The following is a 23090-nucleotide window of genomic DNA, read 5'->3' as shown; positions in this document are numbered from 1 at the left end:
ATTGATATGGCCTCATTGGATAAATTCTGTCTCACAATCTGGGGCAGAGAAGCGATAATCTCCATTCTGCTGATGTCAATTAATTGGTCTATCAGCTGGACATGTACAGAAAAAGTTTCATTTAGTTTACGTCCATCACACTGGGAAAAGCCCTGCCCCTTTACTTGCGAGTGATTGTTTCTAATCCTGTGTGTCAGCCAGGTTTGGCCAATCCTTGAAGAAATCACAAAAATCAAATCTAAGCACAGTCTAACAGGCGATATTTCAGAAAATATTCATTATTAGTTTTTACTAGTTGACCATGAGTAAAAGCAGCGTGGTTCCCTTGACAAGTCACAATCCTGAATCTCAATATTTTCATCTGGCCAAGGGTAAGAGACACTTGAGAAGATTTTCAACACTAGTGTCAGTTTGAATCTGAGGTCTGAATGAGGATCTGAGATACTTTTCATTTTCATAACTTTGGTTGGTCATATCCATCTTTAGATGGAAATTATGAATGTAAGCTGTGATCCCTACTGTCAGTGACCATGACTGTTGCTATGATCACAACACATGATACATTTCAGGAAGGTCCCAGGGATCTTCTAGACAGGCAGTGGATGCACATTAAGTCTCTGGCTTCAGTGTATTCTGTGCCCAGCCAAAAGCAGAGCAGGCAGTGGGGGTGGTAGAGGGGTCTGGATGCCTTAAGTAGTCTGCTGCAATGCTTATAAGGACTTGGTGAATGAATACTTAGACATTTAAATAGTCTGTGTTTTTCCCTTTGAGTAATAAGTGGAGGTGGGCTACAAATCAATAATGTTTTAGTTACTGGTTTGGAACTTTTTGAGGAACAAAAGCTTCTACCTATTTTGGTATAGTATTTTCAAAACCAGCAAATATTGGTAGTCAAATCTTGTCATAGCTACTTCAGTGAGGCCCAAGTCCCAGTGTTCCCTGGGATTGAACTTTTGCTGAGAACCAATATGTGTGGATTTTCCTCCTCTTGGGTTCACCTAGGCACAGACAGCAATGCAGAAGGTAATTTGTTCAATTACAAACTTTTATCCGGTGACGTAGAAATTTCCTGTTTATTATTAACTATTTCAATCTGGTTAATTCCATGTGTGTTCTTTGATGGATTTGAGAAAGAAGGGATGGTCAGGACTTCTGGTAGGATGGGTTGTCTGTCTGGAAAACCACCAGTCAGTCCTGTCTTGGTGTTCTGTTGTCTCGTACAATTTTCTTCCTCACTGGTGTATGTAGGATGGTACACTAGGTCTGGCACCAGCATGAGGTTGAAAATTGAGATCGGACCTCAGGTTTGCAGTGGACCCACTGGCCGTGTTGCTGCTAATTTTTCTGTGGTTCCAGCCAGTCTGTTGCCTCAGGCTTTAACTGAAATCTTGTGTGTGTGTGTGTGTGTGTGTGTGTGTGTGTGTGTGTGTGTGTATGTGCGTGTCTTGGACAATGGATAAAAAGCAAGCATTTCCTGGAGAGAAGTAGTTGTTTCTAAGGCAGAGATCTCTTCTTTGTTTTTTATCTCTTTTCCTGGGAAAGACAGCAGACCCTGCTCCTGGTACAAAGTACCAGGGGCATGTATAGTTGCAACAGCAATCTGGCTATCAGTATAGGTGCTGACTGCATGGTGCTTTTCCCATCTTAGTGCCTAGGTCAAGGCTATACAGTCTGCCTTTTGGGCTGATGTCTCTTGAGGCCTAGATTGAGCCCAGATTACCTTAGTAAGTGTCATCTCAGCTGCCCCTTCCTGTACATAACATTCACAACCCTGTGAATAGGGTTGTATTTTGACATCCTGAGAGGTTGGTCTTAGACATCTAGTCACCTGTTTTGGCTGATGACCTGGGCATAGTTATAGACTGTCTGTTCTTCAAAATCAAGTAGGAGTCATGATGTGTGTAACAATGCCGAGGGTGAGAATCTGATCCTCAGTTCATCTGAAAAGAGGTTCTGGTAATGTGGGATGTCATAGATTGACATGCAGTGCTCTGACTCTCTAAAGTAGCATCTCAGTGGACTGTGGAGTGATGACAACCAACTCCTGAACCATGTTCATTTTTATCAGTTTTCTTTCATAAATGAAATAAAGAAATTGTAGCTGTAGTACCAATGGTCCAAATGCAAGCTGGCCACCCTGCCTTAACAGGGTGCAGTTCCTTACACAAACAGGCCACAAGCATTTTCTTGGTTCCAAAGTTTGTCAGTGCATCCTTTGCCACCCTGTATCATTCGGCTACAAACAAATGGGACAGCTTAGCAAACTAAATGTTGGAGCTGACATCAAGACTTCATTGAGCTTTTGGAATACCCCATTTCTTTGCCTTCCTGGCTCAGGGGGCATTTTTTCTAGGCTCTGGTATAATGACATTGCTACTTCTGCAAAGTTAAGTATTCATAGTCTGCAGTATCCAACTGGACCCAAGCATATTCATTAGGCCTTTTATCCTGTGGCCAAGAAATAGTCATAGATTGCTTGTATTGTGCTTGAAGACAGAGTCCTGCTTCTATCCTACACCAAGCAATAACACAAAAAATACATACAATAGGGCCTTTATAGCAGGCACATTGAAGCCTAGTTGCTTGAGATTTACAAGTTGTTCCTCTGTAACTTGTATAAATGTATGGCTTGTGGGCATACATTTTGGTGTCCATGAATCATCTACATACTGCAAGGGGGCGACATTCAGATATCATTGGGCATACTCAAGGAGGTATGAGTTAGAGCTTCATCAAAAAGAATGGGAGAGTTTTTATAGCACTGGGAGAGTTGAGTACAGGTCATAGGAACCCTGACTTGGGGTTTGTCCCTCACAAGGCAACTATAAGATTACTCACTGGCCCTAGAGGCAGAGAGAAAAAGATATCATGTCAGGTCTTAGATATTATATACAGTTTTCCCTGGGTTCAATATTTTGAATGAAGTGTAAGGGTTCCTTGCATTTGGGCACCCAATTTCTACTTTCTTATTTCTTTCCCATAATTCCTGAACAGGATGATAATTTTGGTGCTTGGCTTAATGACAGGAAGTAATGTATTGTTCTAAGATGACTCACAGGGGACCAAAATTTCTGTGTCTCTATGGTGACTCTTATGTGCTTTCTAATGCTTCCTTTAGCTTTTCTCAGGATTCAGTACTGTTTTGCATTTCTGTAATGCTGAACTTGAGAGTTGAATATTTGGTGGCAGATGTGGGCCCAAGCCTGAGAAATTGGGAACTTCAATATTAATTCTGTTTGAAGGGGGTGTGCCCTCTTCCAGTTTATTAGTACTCTTCTTTGCTTTTTTATTTTCTTCTGATAAGGGGCAAGTCCCCAGGATGTCTGGGTATGGATTCTTAGGTCCACAGTAGCTTTTACTTACAATAGATGATGGTGAAACAACATCTCCCCAACAAGACTATACCACTCATAGATGTGGACAAATTTTGCATAATAAGAAAAGAATCAATCAGGAAGCTGTAGTTGCTGAAGACTATCCTGACCCTGTGTTGAGAGGATGTGCTAAGCACCTGGTGCCCTTAAGATGAATGGATGTGTGATGGAGAGGTGGGGAAAATGGAAGAGAAGAACAGTGCTTGGGGTTTGGTGAGAGGCAGAGCTGGAGACTTGATGACTTGATGACAGTGACAGGTCTAAGAGAGTGCTAAGGTCAACAGTGGAATAGATTGTTGCCCAGTGTGTTCAACTGCACTGAACTGGAACCCATGTAGAGGCAGAACCACCCTATGCCTACATGCTTCAACTTGCTTCCTAGACACAGGACTGGATGATTCGGTTTCTTGATTAAACCTCTTCAAAGGACCACCAGATGAAAGTATGTGATTTATGCTAATGTGTGAAGCAACATTGATCTGTGTGGGCTTTGCTACTCCTCCAAAGTGAGAGGGTGCACATGTATGTGAGTAGCTGGCAGCACTATCTGAAGTTATTTCCTGGTTCCTGCTGCCTTCATGGTCAATGTCTGGGTTAATGGTCCTACTCCAGCTGGAGTTTGTGCTAATGTCCATGGCCCCTTTTTCTATTGAAGGCCATTTGGATGTAAATGGTCTATGCTGCCACCTGAAGCCATGTTGATATGCTATCTCTAGGGACCATACTGATCTAAGTGGCCTGCACTACCATCGGATGCTTGGTGATATCTGGGCCATGCTGCTGTTGAAGTCCATGTCTATGTCCATAGTCCTACAGCAGCCAGGGTCAAGGTAGATGTCCATGGTCCATATTATACCACTGAAAGATGATGATGTCCATTAAGTATGCTGCAACCTGAAGCCATACAGATGCCCAAAACCTGTGGTGCTACCAGGGGGTCATATAGATGTGAGAGGCCTATGCTACCATTATAGGCTATGTTGATGTTTGTGGTCCAAGGCTGGCTCTGAGATCCTTGTCAGGGTCCTTGTCCTACTCCAGGCAGAGGCCATATTCATGGTCTGTACTGTTACCAGAAACCACCTGGATTCCCATCATCCAAGCTCCAGCTAACTGTAAAATGAAAGGAAGGTACTTTCCAGTGATATAGATGACTAAAGATCCACAAATGAGAAAGAGGGACATGGAAGGCTTGTATGACAACTCATACCCTAGACCAGAAAACTTCCCAAAAAGAAGAGCCTAAAAAGGAATGCATCAACGAGAACTCTTAAAACTTGTAACACTGACGCTGAAGTGTAGCTGTCCACAACTGATGGTTTCTGACCAGTGTACAGGTGGAGAAGATGTACATTTCTGAGTGGGAGAAAAGGAATCAAGATGTACTTAGAACTATCTTCAAGGAAGTGAGTCAGAGAGAAATGACAATTAGATAAGAAGATGGATACCTTGCACTCATTGATAAGTGGCTATTAGCCCAAATGCTTGAATTACCCTAGATGCCTAGAACAAATGAAACTCAAGACAGATGATCAAAATATGAATGCTTCACTCCTTCTTTAAAAGGGGAACAAGAATACCCTTGGCAGGGAATAGAGAGGAAAAAATTAAAACAGACACAGAAGGAACACCCATTCAGAGCCTGCCCCACACGTGGCCCATACATATACAGCCATCCAATTAGACAAGATGGATGAAAAAAAGAAGGGCAGGCTGACAGGAACCGGATGTAGATCTCTCCTGAGAGACACAGCCAGAACACAGCAAATACAGAGGCGAATGCCAGCAGCAAACCACTGAACTGAGAATAGGATCCCATAGAAGGAATCAGAGAAAGAACTGGAAGAGCTAGAAGGGGCTCGAGACCCCTTATGAACAACAATGGCAACCAACCAGAGATTCCAGGGACTAAGCCACTACCTAAAGACTATACATGGACTGACCCTGGACTCTGACCTCATAGGAAGCGATGAATATCCTAGTAAGAGCATCAGTGGATAGGGGAAGCCCTGGGTCCTGCTAAGACTGAACCCCCAGTGAACTAGATTGTTGGGGGGAGGGCGGCAATGGGGGGAGGATGGGGAGGGGAACACCCATAAAGAAGGGGAGGGGGAGGGATTAGGGGGATGTTTGCCCAGAAACCGGGAAAGGGAATAACACTCGAAATGTAAATAAGAAATTCTCAAGTTAATAAAAAAAAAAAGAAGATGGATACCTATCAAAAATAAAAGTTTGTTTATCAATTACCTCACTATGATAGGAATTCCTAACTAATGTTTGTGTGTGTGTGTGTGTGTGTGTGTGTGTGTGTGCGTGTGTGTGTGTGTGTGTGTGTGTGTGTGTGTGTGTGTGTGTCTATGTGAACACTTATATACTTAGTGTTTGGCTGATTATCACTTGTCCTATAGGTTACAGTCATGAAACTAATAACAGAATATGTGGCACAAACATAGTTTAAAGATAAAACAATCCAACAGGTGAAACAGGCCAGGCAAATGATTCATGATTCATTACTCATTATTCCCACCATAACTGAATTAAATATCACATAGGAGATACCTGAGAGACACATCTGTCCATGTACGTGAGAGTGTTTCCAGGAAGTAATCACTGAAGCAGGGGTCTACTCTCTATGTGAGTAATAGCCAGCCCAGGTCACTAGAAAACATGGGGAAAAGGGAAAAGAAGAAATCCATTTGGGCACAGGTCATCTTCTGTGTGTCCTGGGCTACCATGGTGGAGGAAGCTTCTCTGCAACATAAGCCCATCACCATGAGGCCCTGCCATGCTATAGGCCAAAACAATTCACGTGGCCATGGAATGAAACTTCTGGAACCATGAGACAAAAATCAATATTTGGAAAAGGTATTTGGGTCACAAGGATGAATTACTGTACCATATGTGATTTACATCACAACTCCTGGTGTGGTGCAGCAGTTAGGAAGAGTAAGGAAGTAAGTTGATGAAGAATGGATGTAGTTTGAAAAGGATACAGCATCTCAGCAACTGTTGTTGCAGATGCTCCCCTTTCTCTGCTTGTGTTATCTTCCCACCAATATCTCAGCAATGGACACAGATGCCCTACTCCCTCCTTTCCCTCCTCTTCTTTTTTCCCTTCTGTTCTCAACAGTTTGTTAGCCAGGAGTGGCTGGTCAACACAAAATGGACGAAATCTTTTGTGTGCATGTTTTCTTTTGTTTTGGTATTATTCTGTCTTATTGGTTTGGGCTTATTTTGCATTTTGGAGAGAGAGAGAGAGAGAGAGAGAGAGAGAGAGAGAGAGAGAGAGAGAGAGAGAGAGAAACAGAGAAACAGAGAAACAGAGAAACAGAGAAACAGAGAAACAGAGAAACAGAGAAACAGAGAGAGAGAGAGGACAGAGGTATAGAGGGACAGAGAGACAGACAGAGAAACAGAGACAGAGAGAGGCAGAGAGATTATTTTGTATTTTGCAGAGACAGAGAGACAGAGAGAGACAGTTAGAGACAGAGAGAGAGGCAGAGGGACATATAGAGAGACACAGAAGGATAGGGATGGAGAGAGAATGAGAGACAGACTTATAGGATGAGTAGGTAGGATGAGGGAAGAGTTGTGAGAGGAGAAAGAATATGATTAAAATATGTTATACAAAAATTTATTTATGGTACATTCTTTGTTGACTTTTATTTAAATATGAAGGAGGAGGTTTTTGTGATTGGGTTACCTCATGCAGGATGATATTTTCTAGTTCCATCCATTACCTATGAATTTCATGAAGTCATTGTTTTTGATAACTAAGTAGTACTCCATTGTGTAGATGTACCACATTTTTTGAATACATTCCTCTGTTGAAAGGCATCTGGGTCCTTTCCAGCTTCTGGCAATTATAAATAAGGCTGCTATGAACATAGGAGCATGTGTCTTTGTTGTATGTTGGAGTTTATGCCCAGGAAAGGTATACCTGTGTCCTTAGGTAGTGCAATGTCCAATGTTCTGAGGAACATCCAGACTGATTTCCAGAATGGTTGTACCAGTTTGCAATCCCACCACCATTGCAGGAGTGTTCCTGTTTTTCCACATCCTTGCCAGCATCTGCTGTCATCTGAGATTTAATCTCAGCTACGCAGAGTGGTGTGTGGTTGAATCTCAGGGTTGTTTTGATTTGCATTTCCCTGATGACTAAGAATGTTGAACATTTATTCATGTGTTTTTTGGCCATTTGATATTCCTCAGCTGAGAATGTTTTGTTTAGCTCTGTTCGCCATTTTTTAAATATGGCTACGTGGCTCTCTGGAGTCTAACTTCTTAAGTTCTTTGTATATTTTGGATATTAGCCTTTATCAGATTTAGGATGGTAATTATCTTTTCCCAATTTGTTGGTTGCCAATTTGTCCTAATGACAGTATCCTTTGCCTTATTGAAGTTTTGCAGTTTTATGAGGTCCCATTTGTTGATTCTAGATCTTAGAGCATAAGCAATTGGTGTTTTGTTCAGGAAACTTTACCCAGTACCCATGTGTTCAAGACTCTTCCCAACTTTTTCTTGTATTAGATTGAATGTATCTGGTTTGATGTGAAGGTGCATGATCCACTTGGATTTAAACTTTGTACAGAGTAATAAGCATGGTTCGATCTGCATTCTTCTACACGTTGACCTCCAGTTGAACAAGCACCATTTGTTGAAAATGCTACCTGTCTTCCATTGGATGGTTTTAGCTCCTTTGTCAAAGATCAAGTGACCATATGTGTGTTGGTTCATTTCTGGGTCTTCAATTCATTCCACTGATCTATCTGTCTGTCTCTGTACCAATACCATACAGTTTTTATCACTATTACTCTGTAATACTTCTTGAGTTCAGGGATGGTGATTCCCTCAGAAATTCTTTTATTGTTGAGTAGAGTTTTCACTATCTTGGGTTTTTTCTTATTACAAATGAATTTGCAAATTGCTCTCTCTATATCTATAAAGAATTGAGTAGTAATTTTGATGCGAATTGCATTGAATCTGTAGATTGTTTTTGACAAAATGGCCATCTTCACTATATTAATCCTGCCAATCCATGAGCATGGAAGATCTTCCTATCTTTTAAGATCTTCCTCAATTTCTTTCTTCAGAGACTTGAAGTTCTTGTCACACAGATCTTTCACTTGCTTGGTTTAAGTCACACTTCGATATTTTATATTATATGGGACTATTGTGAAGGGTGTCATTTCCCTACTTTCTTTCTCAGTCTGTTTATCCTTCAAGAAAGAAGGGTAGTCATTTGTTTGAGTTAATTTTATACACCAACATTTTGCTGAAGTTGTTTATCAGGTTAAGTAGTTGTCTGGTGGAACTTTTAGGGTCACAGAAGTATACTAACGTATCATTTGCAAATAGTGATATTTTGATTTATTCCCTTCCAATTTGTATCCTTTTGACCTCCTTTTGTTGTCTGATTGTTCAAGCTAGGACTTTGAGAACTATATTGTATAAGTAGGGAGAGGGTGGGCAGCCTTGTCTAGTCCCTAATATATTGTTAGCGGGATTGCTTCATGTTTCTCTCCATTTAGCTTGATGTTAGCTACTGGTTTGCTGTATATTGCTTTTAGGTATATGTTTAGATATAGGCCTTGAATTCCTGATGTTTCCAGGACTTTTATCATGAAAGGGTTGTCAATTTTGTGAAATGCTTCTCAACATCTAAGGAAATGGTTATGCAGTTCTTCTCTTTGAGTTTGTTTATATAGTGGATTATGTGGATGGATTTTCATATACTAAACCATTCCTGCATGCATGGGATGAAGCCTACTTGATTATGATGGATGACTGTTTTGAGGTATTCTTGTGTTTCAGTTTGCAAGAATTTTTTGTGTATTTTTGAGTCAAGGGAAATTGATCTGAAGTTCTCCTTCTTTGTTGGGTCTTTGTGTGGTTTAGGTATAAGAGTAATTGTGACTTCATAGAAGCAATTCGGTAGTGCCCATCTGTTTCATTTTATAGTTTGGACAGTATTGGTATGAGTTCTGCTATGAAGGCCTTATAGAATTCTTCACTAAACCCATCTGGTCCTGGGCTCTTTTTGGTTGGGAGAATTTTAATAGCTGCTTCTATTTCTTTAGGAGTGATGGGGTTGTTTAGATGGTTTATTTGATCCTGATTTAACTTTGGTACCTGGTATCTATCTAGAAAATTGTGTGCTTTTTCCATATTTTCCAGTTTTGTGGAATATAGGCTTTTGTAATAGGATCTGATGATTTTTTTGAATTTCCTCAGATTCTGTTGTTATGTTTCCCTTTTCATTTCTGATTTTGTTATTTTGGATACACTCTCTGTGACCTCTGCTTAGTCTGACTAAGGGTTTATCTATCATGTTGATTTTCTCAAATAACCAGCTCCTGGTTTTGTTGACTCTTTGTATAGTCCTTTTCGTTTCTACTTTGTTGATTACAGATCTGAGTTTGATTATTTTCTGCCTTCTACTCTTCTTAGGTTTATTTATTTCTTTTTGTTCTCAAGCTTTTAGGTGTGCCATAAAACTGCTGACATATTCTTTCTCCTATTTCTATTTGCAGGCAATAAGACCTATTAGTTTTCCTCTTAGACCACTTTCATAGTGTCCCATAAGTTTGGATATGTTGTATTTTCACTTTCATTAAATTCTAAGAAGTCTTTAATTTCTTTCTTTATTTTTTCCTTGACCAAATTGTCATGGAGTAGAGCTTTATTCAACTTCCATGTATATGTGGGCATTCTTCCCTTATTGTTAATGAAGACCAGCTTTAGCCTGTGGTGGTCTGATAGGACGCATGGGATTATTTCTATCTTTCTGTATCTGTTGAGGCCTGTTTTGTGGCTGATTATATGGTCAATTTGGGAGAAGGTACCATGAGGTGCTGGCAAGAAGGTATATCCTTTTGTTTTCAGATGGAATGTTCTATAAATATCTGTTAAATTCACTTGGTTCATAACTTTTGCTAGTTTTCCTGTGTCTCTGTTTAATTTCAGTTTCCATGATCTGTCCATTGATTAGAGTGGGCTGTTGAAATCTCCTACTATTATTGTGGGAAATGCAATGGGTGATTTGAGCTTTAGTAAGTTTTTGTTTACGAATGTAGGTGTCCTTGCATTTGGAGCATAGATATTTAGGATTGAGAATTCATCTTGGTGGATTTTTCTTTTGATGTATATGAAGTGTCCTTCTTATCTTTTTTGATGACTTTTGGTTGAAAGTCAATTTTATTCCATATTTGAATGGCAACTCTAGCTTGTTTCTTCAGACCATTTGCTTGGAAAATTGTTTTCCAGCCTTTTACTCTGCGGTGGTGTCTGTCTTTGTCTCTGAGGTGTGTTTCCTATATGCAGCAAAATGCTGGGTCCTCTTTATGTATCCTCTCTATTAGTCTATGTCTTTTATTTTTTCTATCTTTATTAACTTGGGTATTTCTTATTTACATTTTGATTGTAACTCCCTTTCCTGGTTTCTGGACCAACAAGTCTATGTCTTTTAATTGGGAAGTTGAGCCCGTTGATTTTGAGAGATATTAAGGGGTAGTTATTGTTACTTCCTGTTATTTTTGTTGTTAGAAGTGGAATTATGTTTGTATGTCTCTCTTTTGGTTTCACTGCAAGGAGATTACATTCTTGCCTTTTGTATGGTGTAGTTTCTCTCCTTGTGTTGGAGTTTTCCATCTATTATCCTTTGTAGTGCTGGATTTGTTGAAAGATATTGTGTAAATTTGGTTTTGTCATGGAGTACCTTGGTTTCTCCATCTATGTTAATTGAGAGTTTTGCTGGATATAGTAGCCTGGGCTGACATTTGTCTTCTCCTAGGGTCTGTCTAGCATCTTCTGGCTTTCATAGTCTCTGGTGAGAAGTCTGGTTTACTTCTTACAGGTCTGACTTTCTATGTCACTTGTCCTTTTTCCCTTACTACTTTTAATACTCTTTCTTTGTTTTGTGCATTTGGTGTTTTGTCTCTTATATGACAGGAGGAATTTCTCTTCTGGTCCAATCCACTTGGAGTTTTGTAGGTTTCTTGTATGTTTATATGCATCTCTTTCTTTAGGTTAGGGAAGTTTTCTTCTATAGTTTTTTTTTAATTTTTCAATTTTAAAAAAAAATTCCCTACATGGTTTTTTTTTTTATTAACTTGAGTATTTCTTATATACATTTCGAGTGTTATTCCCTTTCCCGGTTTCCGGGCAAACATCCCCCTCCCCCCTCCCCTTCCTTATGGGTGTCCCCCTCCCAACACTCCCCCCATTGCCGCCCTCCCCCCATAGTCTAGTTCACTGGGGGTTCAGTCTTAGCAGGACCCCTTCCACTGGTGCTCTTACTAGGATATTCATTGCTACCTATGGGGTCAGAGTCCAGGGTCAGTCCATGTATAGTATTTAGGTAGTGGCTTAGTCCCTGGAAGCTCTGGTTGCTTGACATTGTTGTACTTTTGGGGTCTCGAGCCCCTTCAAGCTCTTCCAGTTCTTTCTCTGATTCCTTCAACGGGGGACCTATTCTCAGTTCAGTGGTTTGCTGCTGGCATTCGCCTCTGTATTTGCTGTATTCTGGCTGTGTCTCTCAGGAGCGATCTACATCCGGCTCCTGTCGGTCTGCACTTCTTTGCTTCATCCATCTTGTCCAATTGGGTGGCTGTATATGTATGGGCCACCAGTGGGGCAGGCTCTGAATGGGTGTTCCTTCAGTCTCTGTTTTAATCGTTGCCTCTCCCTTCCCAGCCAAGGGTATTCTTTTTCCTCATTTAAAGAAGGAGTGAAGCATTCACATTTTGATCATCCGTCTTGAGTTTCGTTTGTTCTAGGGATCTAGGATAATTCAAGCATTTGGGCTAATAGCCACTTATCAATGAGTGCATACCATGTATGTCTTTCTGTGATTGGGTTAGCTCACTCAGGATGATATTTTCCAGTTCCAACCATTTGCCTAAGAATTTCATAAACTCGTTGTTTTTGATAGCTGAGTAATATTCCATTGTGTAGATGTACCACATTTTCTGTATCCATTCCTCTGTTGAAGGGCATCTGGGTTCTTTCCATTTTCTGGCTATTATAAATAAGGCTGCGATGAACATAGTGGAGCACGTGTCTCTTTTATATGTTGAGGCATCTTTTGGGTATATGCCTAAGAGAGGTATAGCTGGAACCTCAGGCAGTTCAATATCCAATTTTCTGAGGAACCTCCAGACTGATTTCCAGAATGGTTTTACCAGTCTGCAATCCTACCAACAATGGAGGAGTGATCCTCTTTCTCCACATCCTCGCCAGCATCTGCTGTCACCTGAGTTTTTGATCTTAGCCATTCTCACTGGTGTGAGGTGAAATCTCAGGGTTGTTTTGATTTGCATTTCCCTTATGACTAAAGATGTTGAACATTTCTTTACGTGTTTCTCAGCCATTCGGCATTCCTCAGCTGTGAATTCTTTGTTTAGCTCTGAACCCCATTTCTTAATAGGGTTATTTGTTTCCCTGCGGTCTAACTTCTTGAGTTCTTTGTATATTTTGGATATAAGGCCTCTATCTGTTGTAGGATTGGTAAAGATCTTTTCCCAATCTGTTGGTTGCCGTTTTGTCCTAACCACAGTGTCCTTTGCCTTACAGAAGCTTTGCAGTTTTATGAGATCCCATTTGTCGATTCTTGATCTTAGAGCATAAGCCATTGGTGTTTTCTTCAGGAAATTTTTTCCAGTGCCCATGTGTTCCAGATGCTTCCCTAGTTTTTCTTCCATTAGTTTGAGTGTGTCTGGTTTGATGTGGAGGTCCTTGATCCACTTGGACTTAAGCTTTGTACAGGGTGATAAGCATGGATCAATCTGCATTCTTCTACATGTTGCCCTCCAGTTGAACCAGCACCATTTGCTGAAAATGCTATCTTTTTTCCATTGGATGGTTTTGGCTCCTTTGTCAAAAATCAAGTGACCATAGGTGTGTGGGTTCATTTCTGGGTCTTCAATTCTATTCCATTGGTCTATCTGTCTGTCTCTGTACCAATACCATGCAGTTTTTATCACTATTGCTCTGTAATACTGCTTGAGTTCAGGGATACTGATTCCCCCTGAAGTCCTTTTATTGTTGAGGATAGCTTTAGCTATCCTGGGTTTTTTGTTATTCCAGATGAATTTGCAAATTGTTCTGTCTAACTCTTTGAAGAATTGGATTGGTATTTTGATGGGGATTGCATTGAATCTGTAGATTGCTTTTGGTAAAATGGCCATTTTTACTAAATTAATCCTGCCAATCCATGAGCATGGGAGATCTTTCCATCTTCTGAGGTCTTCTTCAATTTCTTTCCTCAGTGTCTTGAAGTTCTTATTGTACAGATCTTTTACTTGCTTGGTTAAAGTCACACCGAGGTACTTTATATTATTTGGGTCTATTATGAAGGGTGTCGTTTCCCTAATTTCTTTCTCAGCTTGTTTCTCTTTTGTATAGAGGAAGGCAACTGATTTATTTGAGTTAATTTTATACCCAGCCACTTTGCTGAAGTTGTTTATCAGCTTTAGTAGTTCTCTGGTGGAACTTTTGGGATCACTTAAATATACTATCATGTCATCTGCAAATAGTGATATTTTGACCTCTTCTTTTCCGATCTGTATCCCCTTGATCTCCTTTTGTTGTCTGATTGTTCTGGCTAGAACTTCAAGAACTATATTGAATAAGTAGGGAGAGAGTGGGCAGCCTTGTCTAGTCCCTGATTTTAGTGGGATTGCTTCAAGTTTCTCTCCATTTAGTTTAATGTTAGCAACTGGTTTGCTGTATATGGCTTTTACTATGTTTAGGTATGGGCCTTGAATTCCTATTCTTTCCAGGACTTTTATCATGAAGGGGTGTTGAATTTTGTCAAATGCTTTCTCAGCATCTAATGAAATGATCATGTGGTTCTGTTCTTTCAGTTTGTTTATATAATGGATCACGTTGATGGTTTTCCGTATATTAAACCATCCCTGCATGCCTGGCATGAAGCCTACTTGGTCATGGTGGATGATTGTTTTGATGTGCTCTTGAATTCGGTTTCGCAGAATTTTATTGAGTATTTTTGCATCGATATTCATAAGGGAAATTGGTCTGAAGTTCTCTTTCTTTGTTGTGTCTTTGTGTGGTTTAGGTATAAGAGTAATTGTGGCTTCGTAGAAGGAATTCGGTAGTGCTCCATCTGTTTCAATTTTGTGGAATAGTTTGGATAATATTGGTATGAGGTCTTCTATGAAGGTTTGATAGAATTCTGCACTAAACCCATCTGGACCTGGGCTCTTTTTGGTTGGGAGACCTTTAATGACTGCTTCTATTTCCTTAGGAGTTATGGGGTTGTTTAACTGGATTATCTGTTCCTGATTTAACTTCGATACCTGGTATCTGTCTAGGAGATTGTCCATTTCCTGAAGATTTTCAAGTTTTGTTGAATATAGGTTTTTATAGTAAGATCTGATGATTTTTTGAATTTCCTCTGAATCTGTAGTTATGTCTCCCTTTTCATTTCTGATTTTGTTAATTTGGACGCACTCTCTGTGTCCTCTCGTTAGTCTGGCTAAGGGTTTATCTATCTTGTTGATTTTCTCAAAGAACCAACTTTTGGTTCTGTTGATTCTTTCTATGGTCCTTTTTGTTTCTACTTGGTTGATTTCAGCTCTGAGTTTGATTATTTCCTGCCTTCTACTCCTCCTGGGTGTATTTGCTTCTTTTTGTTCTAGAGCTTTTAGGTGTGCTGTCAAGCTGCTGACATATGCTCTTTCCTGTTTCTTTCTGCAGGCACTCAGCGCTATGAGTTTTCCTCTTAGCACAGCTTTCATTGTGTCCCATAAGTTTGGGTATGTTGTATCTTCATTTTCATTAAATTCTAAAAAGTTTTTAATTTCTTTCTTTATTTCTTCCTTGACAAGGTTATCATTGAGTAGAGCATTGTTCAATTTCCACGTATATGTGGGCATTCTTCCCTTATTGTTATTGAAGACCAGTTTTAGGCCATGGTAGTCCAATAGCACGCATGGGATTATTTCTATCTTTCTGTACCTGTTGAGGCCCGTTTTTTGACCAATTATATGGTCAATTTTGGAGAAAGTACCATGAGGAGCTGAGAAGAAGGTATATCCTTTTGCTTTAGGATAGAATGTTCTATAAATATCCGTTAAGTCCATTTGGCTCATGACTTCTCTTAGTCTGTCGACATCACTGTTTAATTTCTGTTTCCATGATCTGTCCATTGATGAGAGTGGTGTGTTGAAATCTCCCACTATTATTGTGTGAGGTGCAATGTGTGCTTTGAGCTTTAGTAAGGTTTCTTTTACGTATGTATGTGTCCTTGTATTTGGGGCATAGATATTTAGGATTGAGAGTTCATCTTGGTGGATTTTTCCTTTGATGAATATGAAGTGTCCTTCCTTATCTTTTTTGATGACTTTTAGTTGGAAATTGATTTTATTTGATATTAGAATGGCTACTCCAGCTTGCTTCTTCTGACCATTTGCTTGGAATTTGTTTTCCAGCCTTTCACTCTGAGGTAGTGTCTGTCTTTGTCTCTGAGGTGTGTTTCCTATAGGCAGCAGAATGCAGGGTCCTCATTGCGTATCCAGTTTGTTAATCTATGTCTTTTTATTGGGGAGTTGAGGCCATTGATATTGAGAGATATTAAGGAATAGTGATTATTGCTTCCCGTTATATTCATATTTGGATGTGAGGTTATGTTTGTGTGCTTTCATTCTCTTTGTTTTGTTGCCAAGACGATTAGTTTCTTGCTTCTTCTAGGGTATAGCTTGCCTCCTTATGTTGGGCTTTACCATTTATTATCCTTTGTAGTGCTGGATTTGTGGAAAGATATTGTGTAAATTTGGTTTTGTCATGGAATATCTTGGTTTCTCCATCAATGTTAATTGAGAGTTTTGCTGGATACAGTAACCTGGGCTGGCATTTGTGTTCTCTTAGGGTCTGTATAACATCAGTCCAGGATCTTCTGGCCTTCATAGTTTCTGGCGAGAAGTCTGGTGTGATTCTGATAGGTCTCCCTTTATATGTTACTTGACCTTTTTCCCTTACTGCTTTTAATATTCTTTCTTTATTTTGTGCGTTTGGTGTTTTGACAATTATGTGACGGGAGGTGTTTCTTTTCTGGTCCAATCTATTTGGAGTTCTGTAGGCTTCTTGTATGTCTATGGGTATCTCTTTTTTTAGGTTAGGAAAGTTTTCTTCTATGATTTTGTTGAAGATATTTACTGGTCCTTTGAGCTGGGAGTCTTCACTCTCTTCTATACCTATTATCCTTAGGTTTGATCTTCTCATTGAGTCCTGGATTTCCTGTATGTTTTGGACCAGTAGCTTTTTCCGCTTTACATTATCTTTGACAGTTGAGTCAATGATTTCTATGGAATCTTCTGCTCCTGAGATTCTCTCTTCCATCTCTTGTATTCTGTTGGTGAAGCTTGTATCTACAGCTCCTTGTCTCTTCTTTTGGTTTTCTATATCCAGGGTTGTTTCCATGTGTTCTTTCTTGATTGCTTCTATTTCCATTTTTAATTCCTTCAACTGTTTGATTGTGTTTTCCTGGAATTCTTTCAGGGATTTTTGTGTCTCCTCTCTATGGGCTTCTACTTGTTTATTTATGTTTTCCTGGAATTCTTTCAGGGATTTTTGTGTCTCCTCTCTATGGGCTTCTACTTGTTTATTTATGTTTTCCTGGAATTCTTTCAGGGATTTTTTGCGATTCTTTCAGGCATTTTTGCGATTCCTCTCTGTAGGCTTCTACTTATTCTCTAAGGGAGTTCTTCACGTCTTTCTTGAAGTCCTCCAGCATCATGATCAAAAATGATTTTGGAACTAGATCTTGCTTTTCTGGTGTGTTTGGATATTCCATGTTTGTTTTGATGGGATAATTGGGCTCCGATGGTGCCATGTAGTCTTGGTTTCTGTTGCTTAGGTTCCTGCGCTTGCCTCTCGCCATCAGATATCTCTAGTGTTACTTTGTTCTGCTATTTCTGACAGTGGCTAGACTGTCCTATAAGCCTGTGTTTCAGGAGTGCTGTAGACCTGTTTTCCTCTCTTTCAGTCAGTTATGGGGACAGAGTGTTCTGCTTTCCGGCGTGTGGTTTTTCCTCTCTACAGGTCTTCAGCTGTTCCTGTGGGCCTGTGTCTTGAGTTCACCAGGCAGCTTTCTTGCAGCAGAAAAGTTGGTCTTACCTGTGGTCCCAAGGCTCAAGTTCGCTCGTGGGGTGCTACCCACGGGCTCTCTGCAGCGGCAGCAACCAGGAAGACCTGTGCCGCCCCTTCCGGGAGCTTCAGTGCACCAGGGTTCCAGATGGTCTTTGGCTTTTTCCTCTGGCGTCCAAGATGTGTGTGCAGAGAGCAGTCTCTTCTGGTTTCCCAGGCTTGTCTGCCTCTCTGAAGGTTCAGCTCTCCCTCCCACGGGATTTGGGTGCAGAGAACTGTTTATCTGGTCTGTTTCCTTCTGGTTCTGGTGATGTCTCAGGCACAGGGGTCCTGCCGCTCCTGGGCCCTCCCCCACGGGAGCCCAGAGGCCTTATACAGTTTCCTCTTGGGCCAGGGATGTGGGCAGGGGTGAGCAGTGTTGGTGGTCTCTTCCGCTCTGCAGCCTCAGGAGTGCCCACCTGACCAGGCGGTTGGGTCTCTCTCTCACAGGGTCTGGGGGCAGAGAGCTGCTGCGGGCCGGGATCCGCAGGTGTGGGACTTCCGGTAAACACAGAACGTGCCCGGTTCTACAGGAATTCTGCTTCCGTGTGTCCCAAGCTCACCAGGCAGCTTTCTTGCAGCAGAAAAGTTGGTCTTACCTGTGGTCCCGGGGCTCAAGTTCGCTCGTGGGGTGCTGCCCACGGGCTCTCTGCAGCGGCAGCAACCAGGAAGACCTGTGCCGCCCCTTCCGGGAGCTTCAGTGCACCAGGGTTCCAGATGGTCTTTGGCTTTTTCCTCTGGCGTCCGAGATGTGTGTGCAGAGAGCAGTCTCTTCTGGTTTCCCAGGCTTGTCTGCCTCTCTGAAGGTTCAGCTCTCCCTCCCACGGGATTTGGGTGCAGAGAACTGTTTATCCGGTCTCTTTCCTTCTGGTTCTGGTGGTGTCTTCCCTACATGTTTTAAGACACCGAGTCTTTCTCAAAAATATACAATATAAAAGGGTTAAAAACATGACAAAACTATTATGTAAATGAATTACATAATAAAAGCTCATTATTTGTAGTAGCAACAACAGAAATACACCTAGAGTCTATTGCTTCTATATAAAGTTAAATGTACCATAGCCTATTTCTATGTTAGAGTGCTATATAGCATTAAGAATTACATTTTTTTTAGTTTTTTTTAATACATTTACTTGCCCTTTAAGTTGGGAATCTTCACTCCCTTCTATACCTATTATCCGTAGGTTTGACTTTCTCAATGTATCCTGAATTTCCTGGATGTTTTGGGCGGGGAGCTTTTTGCGTTTTATGTTATCTTTGATGGTTGTGTCGATGTTTTCTGTGGTATCTTTTGCCCCTGAGATTCTCTCTTTTATCTCTTGTATTCTAGTGGTAATGGTTGTATCTATGACTTCCTTAGGTTTTCTTTCTCCTGAGTTGTCTCCCTTTGTGCTTTGTTTTTTGTTTCTATCTCCATTTTTAAATCCTGGATGGTTTGTTCAATTACTTCATGTGTTTTGTTGCATTGTCCTTTAATTCTTTCAAGTATTGTTTTCTTTCCTCTTTAAGGGCTTCTACTTGTTTACTTGTGTTGTCCTTCATTTCTTTAAGGGAGTTATTTATGTCCTTCGTAAGTCCTCCATCATTATCATAACTGTGATTTTAAATCTAAGTCTTACTTTTCCAGTGTATTTGGATATCCAGTATTTTCTTTGGTGGGAGATCTGGGCTCTGATGATGCCAAGTAGTCTTGATTTCTGTTGCTTAGGTTCCTGTGCTTGCCTCTTGCCATTGGGCTGTCTCTGGCTTTGCTTGTCTTGCTGTTTCTGACAGTGGCTTGACTCTCCTGTAGGTCTCTGTCTCAGCACTCCTGTAGAACTGTATTCCTGTTTTCTTTCAGCCATTTCTGGGAACAGATGCTCTGCTCTCATGTGTGCAGGTGACTGTCTTTCAGCTCTTGACTAGGGCATGAATGAGAAGAAACTTCTCCCTGATTGCTTCTAGGTCCTTACACTCAGAGGCACAGCTGGCACTAGGCAATTCCTTCTTATGCTGTGAATGTGGGCAGAGAGTAGTCTCCTCTGATTTCTCAGGAATATCCACACTTCTGAGGTTCCAGGTCTCTCCCCCATGGGAATTGGGTGCAGGGAGATGATTGACTGGTTCGGTTGAGTTCAGTTCTGGGTGCAGACCAGAACCGCAGGTACCAACAACTGACTGTTCCTATATTCCTGTGTCCAGAGGCACTATGCAGTTTCCTCTTGGACAAGGGATGTTGGCAGAGGTGGGCAGAAGTGACAGTCTGTCCTGCGGCCTCAGAGTGGTCTGCAATTCTGGGTGTTCAGCTCTCTTCCCTATGGGATTTGGGTGCAGGGAAATGTGGGATGGTATCAGTTCAGTTCTGGGCATAGCCAGAAACTAGAAGTGCCCTGACCCAGAGGACTTCTGCCTCTGTGTGTCCTGAATCCACCAGGGAGGCCACTTGGAGCAGAAAAGTGGGTCTTACCTCTGCTCTCATGTATGTAGATGCTCCTGGTGACTGTCTTTCAGCTCTAGGTGTGGCAAGAATTAGAAGGTTCCTGCCCCTGACTATTCCTAGGTCCTTGCACCCAGAGGGCACAGTTGGAACTAGGAGATTCCCTCTTGAGTCTGGAATGAGGGCAGAGGGTAGTCTCCTCTGATTTCTCAGGAGTGTCTGCACTTCTGAGGCCAGCTCTCTCTCTCCCATGGGATTTTGGCGCAGGGAGCTGTTTGGCCAGTTCAGTTTAGTTCTGGGCCCAGATCAGAACCACAGGTACTGGCAGCTGATTGTTCCTCTATTCCTGTGTCCAGAGGCACTGTGCAGTTTCCTCTTGAACCAGAGATGTGGGCAGAGATGTACAGAAGTGGCAGTCTGTCCTGAAGTCTCAGGATGTCTGCACTTCTGGGTGTTCAGCTCTCTTCACCATGGGATGGGGGTCGAGTTTCACTTTCCTGTGCAAACATTCATCTAGTTTCCCTAAAATTCTTGTTGGAGATAATTAATCTTTCCTGTGCTTTGGATTTTTCATTTTCCTTGTCATAAGTAACCTGAAATCAATTTGTAAGTTCATTGTTGAAAGTTAAACTTCATCTCTGTTCACTAATTGCACCATACTTTCAACCAGTTGCACTGGCTTTGATGTGCATAGCACAGCAGGGAGTTGTGAAATTGTGCACCTAAGTTGCTCTATTTTTGATCCTTCCCAAGAATACTGAGGCCAGACTGGACCCACAATTTTACTTATAAAATTTAGATTCATTAGTTGTAGTATTAAGCCAAGGCTCTGTGGTGTTCATAGGGTGGGAGTGGATGAAAGACAATGGTTTTTGAGTATCACAAAAGTCATCCACTGAAAATCTTTCAGCCAAGGAAGATGGAATCCCAAGTTAGATCAACTTTACTTATGAAATGATTTGTTCTTATCTGGAGATAAAGCTAGCAGTTTTATTTATACTGACTCAAAGAAGGTGCACTGAGTGGAATTGTGCAATCTTCTCATCAGACAAAGGTTTCTAAAGCAACAATAGGGACACCCCACTCCATGAGACTGCCCTCAGAAAAGCATGTTTAGGAACAGACCAGGCCTATAGAACACCCTACATATCTCCACTTAATGCAAAAAAGAGGCCAAAATTCTGCTTAAGGCAAGCTTGACATCCTTGTTCCTCAGTGTATAGATGAGGGGGTTTAGGGTTGGCATGAGGACTGAGTATAGCACTGAGGTAATTTTGTTTCTTTCTGGGCTATAACTGGATGCAGGACTGATATAGGTAATGAACACAGATGAATAATACATAGCGACCACAATGAGGTGGGAAGAGCAGGTAGAAAAGGCTTTCTTCTTGCCCTCAGCAGAACGCATGCGCAGGATGCTGGCAATGATGCATCCATAAGATAACAGGGTTAGCACAAAGTTTATGCCTCCATAAAAGGCATCTGCCACAAGAGTCATAATGCTATTCACATATGTGGAGCTACAGGAGAGCAGAAGGAGTGGGGGAATCTCACAGAAGAAGTGGGTGATGACCTTGGGGCCACAGAATGACAGCTGTGTCATCAGACCAGTGTGCACAGATGCATTCATAGCACAGAGGGACCATACACCCATCGCCAGTGCCCCACACAGCTGTTGGCTCATCCTAGAGCTGTAGTGGAGTGGAAAGCAGATGGCCACATAACGGTCATAGGCCATGACTGTGAGAAGCAGCACCTCAGAGGATCCAGACCACAGAAGGAAGAAGAGTTGGGCCATGCACCCCTTGAAGGAGATGGTGTTTTCCTCAGACAGTAGACCAACTAGCACCTTGGGCAGAACAGAGGAGGTGCAGATAATGTCCATGGTCGCCAAGTTGCACAGGAAAAAGTACATGGGACTGTGGAGCCCAGTGCTGGAGGTGACCAAAGCAATGATCACAATATTGCCCATTAGAGCCATTATATAGAGAGACAGGAAGCAGCCTGTCAGGAACAGTCTTAGGCTAGGGTGCTCTGAGAATCCTTGCAGAACAAACTCTGTCAATACTGTCTGGTTGGGATTGACCATCTTTGTGTGGTGTACGCAATTCACAGATATATAGATTGGCTTCTGAGAAAAATAGTACCCTTTACCACACTGAAGTTTGAGTTTGAAACTTGATTATCTCACAATTCTCTCCTGTCAGAAAGGGAAAGAGGAAATATATTTTCAATCAGGGATACCTCTCATCCCCTATTTCCTTACCATACCCTTAGTGGTTTGTTTACAGTGGAATTTTCACCTAGGACTCTCTTCCTGTAGATTTTGATCAAGAGAGAGATTGGCTCCTCCCCTATCCTTTTGAAGATGTGAAATAATTGCAGCTTTCCTAGCTCAGGAACCCCCTGTGCTTTCATTCTATATCCCCTGTAAGCATTACGTTCTCCTGACAGTGCTGGAGCCAGTACCTCTTCCTCTCACAGCTTTTCATGCTTATTTTATAGCTCCATCTCTCTGAGCCAATTCTTGCCTTTACCTATGCCCATGAAAGATCCTCAGTTGCTTCTGTTCTATATGACAATATGTTCTTCCACATCTTCTTACCTCTCTTGTCCAACTTACCTCCAAACTTGCAACTATATTTTCCCCAGTATTTTGTTACCAATAGCACATATAATAAAAGGGAAACAGATTTATAAATGATTCCTCTAAGAAATGACAGAGAAATGTAAATTGGGTGATTTGAGGAGCCAGACTTATTTCCACATACTTATGGATGCATAATTCATTGCAAAGAGTAAAAAAAAATACACACTAGAGAAAAGAAAAATACTTACTTTTTCAACTGATGATCATGGTCAAACTCTATGATTACACATAGAAGAATTATACTACCACTTGCTTGGTTAGAGTTACATGAGAATATTTTATATTACTTGTGGCTATTGGAAACATTGGTGGGTGGGTCTCTCTGCTGTGGGATTGGGTGGAATATTTAATAGAAAGAAAGGAAGAAAGAGTGTTGTTTCTCTAATTTCTTTCTTGACTTGTTTATCCTTGGTATAAATGAGGGCTACTGATTTTTTTGAGTTAATTTTGTTTCCAGCCACTTTGCTGAAGGAGTTTATCCACTGTAGGAATTCTCTTTGACTTC

The 23090-nt window shown here is 41.2% G+C and overlaps 1 protein-coding gene across 1 annotated transcript; it reads right to left on the bottom strand.

Moving 5' to 3' along the window:
• Nucleotides 1-21091: 21091 nt before the first annotated feature.
• Nucleotides 21092-22024, bottom strand: Or13a27c (olfactory receptor family 13 subfamily A member 27C). The gene has a single exon (NM_001001039.1). It carries the CDS (start codon nucleotides 22022-22024, stop codon nucleotides 21092-21094), a length of 933 nt encoding a protein of 310 aa, NP_001001039.1.
• Nucleotides 22025-23090: the final 1066 nt, after the last annotated feature.

This window comes from Rattus norvegicus, chromosome 1 (genome assembly GCF_036323735.1).
Source record: "Rattus norvegicus strain BN/NHsdMcwi chromosome 1, GRCr8, whole genome shotgun sequence".
Lineage (NCBI taxonomy): Eukaryota > Metazoa > Chordata > Mammalia > Rodentia > Muridae > Rattus > Rattus norvegicus.
This window is presented reverse-complemented; position numbering and strand designations above follow the sequence as displayed.